The sequence below is a fragment of the Podarcis liolepis genome (assembly GCF_965112155.1).
Source record: "Podarcis liolepis genome assembly, chromosome: 2".
In the NCBI taxonomy this organism is placed as follows: Eukaryota; Metazoa; Chordata; class Lepidosauria; order Squamata; family Lacertidae; genus Podarcis; species Podarcis liolepis.
The window spans coordinates 31,427,680-31,435,242 of NC_139555.1; the positions used below are offsets into that span (position 1 = coordinate 31,427,680).

The 7,563-nt window shown below is 43.5% G+C and overlaps 1 protein-coding gene across 1 annotated transcript; it reads right to left on the reverse strand.

Moving 5' to 3' along the window:
• Window positions 1–965: 965 nt before the first annotated feature.
• BIRC5 (baculoviral IAP repeat containing 5) lies at window positions 966–6,199 on the reverse strand. The gene is made up of 4 exons (XM_083487011.1): window positions 6,026–6,199; window positions 4,963–5,072; window positions 2,580–2,697; window positions 966–2,079 (listed from the first exon to the last, which is right to left on the reverse strand). Exons 1-4 carry the CDS (start codon window positions 6,152–6,154, stop codon window positions 1,996–1,998), a joined length of 441 nt encoding a protein of 146 aa, XP_083343137.1. The 5' UTR covers window positions 6,155–6,199; the 3' UTR covers window positions 966–1,995.
• Window positions 6,200–7,563: the final 1,364 nt, after the last annotated feature.

Consider the following 7,563-nt stretch of genomic DNA (forward strand, 5'->3'; position numbering starts at 1 on the left):
GAGACAATCGCAAGCCTGGGCAGTGCGTATGGAAGTCCTGGGCTGTCCAGACAAGACCTCCCCCCCTCAGCGTCTCTGATGTAGTCCAAAGGAAAACAGAGCAATACATTTGGCACCAGCTTGGCTGCCGGGGTTGCTGGAAGGAGACATGCAAGGCACCATACAACCGTCCTAGGGAATACACTCCGGATTTGTGTAGGGTTTACTCCTTAGCCCACAGGTTTTCAACCTTTTTGGGTCCACAGCTCCCTTGACCAACTGCGTTCTTTCTGCAGCACCCCTGTGGGGCTCCGAAGCCCAGTTATGTCACCCTTGCCTGCAGAGCCAGCAGCCTCTCACCCCTTTTTGAACAACCTCCTTGTGGTGTTCCCTCAGCCTTCTCTCTTTTCCTTGGGAGTCTTCTGGGCAGCCGCTGCCTCTGGTCTCTGAGCTGCACTCCCTGTCCCAAAGAGAGGTGCCCCCTCACGCTGCCCCACAGGGGCCTGGGAAGCACCCCATGGCCAGCTCCCAAGGAACCATTCACTTGGGGAGCTTGTAGCCAGGGCAACAAACAGCTGTGCGAGCCTTTGGGAGGCAGAGATGTGAGGGCATCAGAGGAAGGAGGTAAGGTAAGATGCGAACCAAAACACCTCAAAACTGTTTACTCTTTAAAAAAAATATATTTTTTCGATTTCAGGAGACTTTTGAAGGACTATAGTAATGCTGGACAAATTCATATGTATGCAATACTTGTAATATGCAATGATAGCACTGTAAGTTTTTTAAAAATGAAGAAAAAAGAAAATCATTAGTCCTGGTGGCCCCAATGAAAACATCTGCAAATGTATTGGATCCATTAGTGTGAAGATTCCAATTTAAGTGCAAATCATTCTCTTTTTTCAGTTATGTTTGTGCATAAAAATCATGTTACAAGTAAAAACAGAACAAGGTGTGCATGGCAAAGGAGAAGTGCACATCACACTTCATTTCTTGAAAACACAGACTTTATTTTTCTGTATTAAAATTGTTATGGATTTTGTAATTTTATATATATAACATAAGATTATAATCACAGCATTTTTTGTGTAATTCATTCTTGTGCCTATGGGGGAATAAGTGCAAATGAATAAAAAAAAACCACCAGTAGGACTGTACTGCACATCCTTTTTAGGCACCTTCTATGTCATGACCATTTTGAGTTAGAACTACCAGATTTGCATACCATATATTTGGTACTCCCTGCCCCCGCCTCATCCTAATAATTCACAGTAATGATGTTTTCACTGAGCTTTTTAATATGACATTAACATTACTATGACATTCCAGTTAAATTAGACTACCTTAGTGAATCTATATATTTGGCATTATTGTCCTAATGTGCAGGATAACCCACAGAAATCAGTGGAGAGCTGCAGATATCTTCATTCAGCCCTTAAGTGCAACTTGACCAGAGCCACAGGTGTGAATGCAGGAACGCAGTCAAGAGGCCTTTGGGTCTTGTCTAAGTTCCAAACAGCCCTGCCTCAGGAGCTACCACAGCATAGTACCGTGATCCTAACCATATTAGGGAAGACACACTTGGGACTTGCTTATGAGTAAACAGACAGAGGTTGATGGGCTTTTTCTCGTTGTAATGCACCCCCCCATAGAAAAACACCCCAGAAATTTTGTTCAGTGGCTGTTGGAACAGAACAAGGGTGGGTGTTTGAAGAGAAAAAGATAGTTGGGCTGCTGCTGCTGGGTGTAAGAAGTCCGCCGAGGAGCTGAAATTGAGCATTTAGGGTCAGTTTGTTTTGTTCATATACAGCAGTTGCAAAGAGAAGGTATTTTGTAAACATCGGGGAATGCCTCCCCTCCCCTCCACTGGCAGACTGCAAACCAGCGTTTCACTTTCTATTCATATTACATGTTTTGCTAGAGGAAGAGAGGCAAATGTTTACTTCGCCAGAAAATAAAAGGGACTGATTGGCATGTTTAAGCCTCATTGTATTCAATGGAGATAGTACACTGGGAACATTACATACGCAACAATTCAATTGCATTACGTGTCTTCTCAGCACGTTTTTCCAAGTCGTTAATTTTCTGGTTAATTTCCTTTCTCTAGGAGAAAAACAGAAAGGAAGTCCTGTTATAACTAATGAAAAGGAAAGTGTTTGAGCTGTAAGGTGGAATACAAGAGGAGGGCTTTGCTGCAGGTAGGGGTGGGCAGTGGCTATTCACTTTGAGAAGCAAGCAGGAAAACCATACAACAGCAGGGAAAGCCAAACTGATCTCACAGTTGCAGCCAAACCAGTGAAGAACACTATCTTCAAATCAAGGCGGTTCTATGGGCAAGAGACTATGTATGATCTGGTGTGGAGGAGGGTGGGGCACTAAATGACCATTTTGAAACTAGGGCAAGCTTTCCCAAACTTGAGTCCCCAGCTGTTTTTGGACTACAATCCCCATATTCCCTGACCTCTGGTCCTGATAGCTAGGGATGGTGGAAGTTGTAGTCCAAAAACTGCTAGAGACACAATTTTGGCAAACACTGTTGTAGGGAGAACAGGAGAGCAGGAAAAGCTTGAGTACATTCACAGCTCCCTGCAAACCATACTTACGACCAAGGCCTTCATTCTCTCTTTGCAAAGTCTCATAAACTCTTGCAGTGTCAGGTCCTTAATATCTTTCTGGAGAGCCAGAAATGCACAGTTGGGAGAGTGTTTCCGGTGCTCTTCCCTAGAAAGAAGGACAAACTATATTAGCACAATGGTTCTTAAAGGATAAGGCAGACCTCTCTAGGGTTCAGAGTGAAGAGCTACTAAGAGATTTAAAACTTTTCACAAATCTTACAGGGATAAAGGTAGCATATACGAGCCCAACATTTACACGGATTTAGAGGCTTTAACTCATGGGTAGGCAAACTAAGGCCCGAGGGTTGGATCCGGCCCAATCACCTTCTAAATCTGGTCCGCGGACGGTCCGGGAATCAGCGTGTTTTGACATGAGTAGAATGTGCCCTTTTATTTAAAATGCATCTCTGGGTCATTTGTGGGGCATAGGAATTCGTTCATTTTTTTTTCTTCAAAATATAGTCCGGCCCCCCACAAGATCTCAGGGACAGTGGACCAGCCCCCTGCTGAAAAAGTTTGCTCACCCCTAAATTCAGCTACTGAAACTGCCTTTCTCTTGAAGACGTTAAATGTTTACACTGCTCAGTTTAAGACCGCTTGATGTCATGTGCCAGCTTTACATTCAGCAGTGGATTGCACAGCACCAGCTGGTCTTGTAATAACTTCTGAAATAACATATCTGATCTCCTGAATTAAAGTAGAATAGATGACATCCCTCCTTGCTCCCTAGACTTTCCACCAAATTTTTGAATTGTTCAATTTTTCTGTGAAAATTAGGGCAATTTGTGTAGGAAAATTTTCTCGTGCCCTAGAGAGTAATCTAATCTAGCATGCTTCTTTTACTTGTAAACAAAGGCAGAAACATTGAAAGTGTCAAGCTTCCCTAATATTTAGTTGCTACTGGCATCCATTCATTGTTACTAATGAAACAGAACCTTTTCCAAAGGGGGGGGGGGCGGGAAATCAGTAGAAATTTACTACCCCACCACTGGTCCAGTATAGGATGCTTGTTCTAAGTCTCTAGGTTAGGCCTGCTTCAAAGCAAACCACTTGCTGCCAATATGGACACAGAACTTTCTCACTGTTTTAACCTGTCCCTGTCCCTTTACCTAAGGGCAAGGTGTTATGCTGCTGTTTGTTTTTTGTATGCGCAGGGCAGACATTTTATATTTGGAAGTAGATAATCTTATAAATTTTGGGGGAGGTTGGGAAAGTGATCAAGCAAATTCATTTGCAGATGAAGCTCAGATAGCTATTTTTAGTGCCTTGATATGCACTTCAGAGGAAGGAGCTGGGTTTTAATAGTGGCATCTAAGTGAGAAACGACTTACATGGCCAGGAAGGTGGGGCTGCACTGGAGAGAACTGCTATGTGAGCCAGCAAAAGAACTGGGAGACGCTGCAAAGCCGATGAGAGACACATTTAGCTGTGTGCTGTACTGGAAGTTGGGGGTTTCCTGGTAACAGAATGGGGAAGCAAGATCTTTTGGGGTATTAATGCTTTGAGACCCTCCACCCTATGCTTAGGTTTTTAAATAAATGTGTAAATAAAACCATGACTCCACTGATCTCATTCCAAGGAAACACCAGACTCAGCTATGCAGGCAGTTTTCAGACACACCTGCCTTTGAGGCTAGTCAATAGAGAGCCCTTATTAGCATTACTGGCTTGCAGAGCAGCCAGGGGAATTTGGTCTGATTAGTGTTGTGCAGTGTGGCATCAGGAACATGGAGCAGATTTAATATTCACTCTTTGCAAATGCAGTCCACACTATACAGTGGTGCCTCACAAGACGAAATTAATCCGTTCCGCGAGTCTCTTCGTCTTGCGTTTTTTTCGTCTTGCGAAGCATGGCTATTAGCGGCTATTAACGGCTTAGCGGCTTTAAGAAAAAGGAAACAAACTCGCAAGAACTCGCAAGACGTTTCGTCTTGCGAAGCAAGCCCATAGGGAAATTCATCTTGCGGAACGACTCAAAAAACGGAAAACTCTTTCGTCTTGCGCGTTTTTCGTCTTGCGCGTTTTTCGTCTTGCGAGGTACCACTGTACTGCATAATCTAACCACCTGCTTAAATGTAGCCAGATGTTCAAAGATCAAATAAACTAGATAAATGTAATCTGCCTATGACAAGTGGTCTCCCTGGGTCTAAAGTAGCCATATTGGGCTTTTGACAAAGGAAATGAAAGATGGAAGATGTGGACAAACCATCTAAATTACTTGTACCCTATATTAAGCTTGCAGATTTGCTTCCTTCATCCCTGTAGCATCTGTGAAACATTATGTTCTGTCTTGGTAAAAAGGCAGATATGCCTATCCCGAGCACTTATTTGGAGGCACTGCAAGTCAGCAGATCCAACAACAAAATACTTACATAGGGTCATCATCCGGCTCCCATCCCTCCAGCTCCTTAAAACATATGAAGCACTGGGCCACGTCAGGTGCATTGTCACTAGGACAGTGAACAAATCCAGCTTCTGCCATCTGGGAAGAGAGAGGGGAGGAAAGTTGTTCAACAAGTGTACATTCAACAATCACACATCCAAAGAGTTAGGGTGAGCAGTGAGGTAGGCAAGTTTGCGCTGATACTAAATTGCTCAGGGTAGTTAAAACTAAAAGGGATTGTGAAGTCCAGTGGTACCTCTGGTTACATACTTAAATTCATTCTGGAGGTCCGTTCTTAACCTAAAACCGTTTTTAACCCGAGGTACCACTTTAACTAATGGGGCTTCCTGTTGCCGCTGTGCGATTTCTGTTCTCACCCTGAGGTAGAGTTCTTAACCCGAGGTACTACTTACGGGTTAGCGGAGTCTGTAAGTCAAAGTGTTTATAACCCGAGGTGTTTGAAACCCGAGGTACCACTGTACTCCAAAAGGGTCTCCCCAAACTGGATGAATAAGCAGCAAAGTGGGAAACGCAAATTCAGTTTAAGCAAGTGTAAAGAGCAGCACATTAGGGACAAAAATTATGTGTATTTCACGGGGTCCAGAGTGGTAGTGACTGACCAGGAACAAGACCTTGGGCTATAGAGAATAATCTGATGAAGGTGTTGACCCAGTGTGTGATAGCTGTGGAAAGACAAATGCCAAGCTAGGGATCATTAGGAAAATAAATCAAATTGAATTAAAAATAAAAATGTCTGTATCAAAATACTGCTTTCCAAATTGAAGGTGCAACCACACTTGGAATACTGTTTACAGTTCTGATGGTCTCACCTTAAAAATGATATTGAACAGCTGGAAACGGTCCAGAAAAGGGAAACCAAAATGATCAAGAGGGTGGAGCAACCTCCCTGATAGGGAAGGTCACTTTGGGTTTTTTTAGTTTAGTAGAGAAAAGGCAACCAAGAGGAGACATGATAGAAGTGTGTAAAATTATGCATGGAATGCAGGAAGTAGATGAGGAGGCAAGCTGGCTGGGAGAAATGGGTCCCTCACCCGGTCTGGAGTGCATGAGCAGTCGGAGGCAAAGGGCCACTGGTCGAAAGTGGCGACTCGGTGCTCCTTCAGAAACTCCTCGAATCCCGGCCGAACTTGGGGACCCGCAGAAGCAGCTTCCCCCTCCATTCCTGCCACGTTCAAAACACCGCGGTCAGAACAACGGCCGAGCAAAGGATGACGGGAAATCGGCTGCTATTCGCTGAGCATGCCGGGAGTTGTAGTTCTCCCTCTTTATAAAATGCAGTTAGAGGAGATAAGAGGCAAAACTGCGCACGTTTTAAAGACCAGAAACACAAGACAGGACGAATTCTTTAAAATGCCTCTATGAGGTCTCCGTTGTTCTTGCTGGAACAGGCAAATAAGGCTGTATTTCCGAAAGTTAGAGGCAGAAGAAACAAAACAAAATAATAATAATATGGATTTAGAAACCTCGCTTCTCGCGTGATGGAGAAAGAAGCTAAAGGCACGTGTAAAATCGTTTCACTAAAATAGGCCGCGATCCTAACTTCCTATTAAGGAGGACACACTTGGGACTTGCTCCTGAGTAAACAGACAGAGGTTGGTGGGCTTTTTCTCGTCGTAATGCACCCCCCCAAAAAAAAAAAAATCCCCAAAATTTTGTTCAGTGGCTGTTGGAACAGAACGAGGCTGGGTGTTTGAAAGAGAAAAAGATAGTTGGGCTGCTGCTGCTGGGTGTAAGAAGTCCGCCGAGGAGCTGAAATCGAGCATTTAGGGTTAGTTTTTTTGATATACAGCAGTTGCAAAGAGAAGGTATTTTGTTAACATCAGGGAATGCCCCACCACCACTAGAATGCAAACCAACGTTTCACTTTCTATTCATAGTACATGTTTTGCTAGAGGAAGAGAGGCGAACTTCGCCAGAAAATTAAAGGGACTGATCTGCATGTTTAAGCCCCATTATATTCCACGAAGATTGATCTCTGGTGAGCATGTAGTTTATGGCTGCAGTGCTTTTTTTATTACAGGCACTTGGCTTAGTTGCTCTCTTTCTTGGTTTTATTATCTCTTGGCTTGCTGCTCCACTTGGATCACAGTAGCTTTTGATAGTATACTATAGTTTGTTATGAACCACCTTCCACTGCTATAAGGAAAAGCAAGATATAAATATATTAAACAAACACATGCTTAATCATGTGTTTCAATGTCTCGGAATAAAGGTCAGCCATTTAAAAGAAATGAACAAACGAAGCCTGATTTCAACAGAGCTCCCCCTCAAATATGTATAGAACGGTGTGCAGTTTAACAGTGTACTTGTATGCCACATTAAATTAAATGGGGTTTATTCCTAGGCAAGTGTATATAGGACTGGAACTTCAGATTCTCCCCGTACCCTGCTCCGGCTATCGGAATTGTGAAAATCAGCTTTAACTTGCATCTACCCTCCCACGCAGAACTTCCGGTTTTCAGATGTGCTTTGAAGTGAGGCGTACTGACATATGCAAACCACAGTTTAATTCCGCCAAATTAAACATTATGTTCTGCTACTCTGTATTGCTAAATGGGGCCGATCTGGG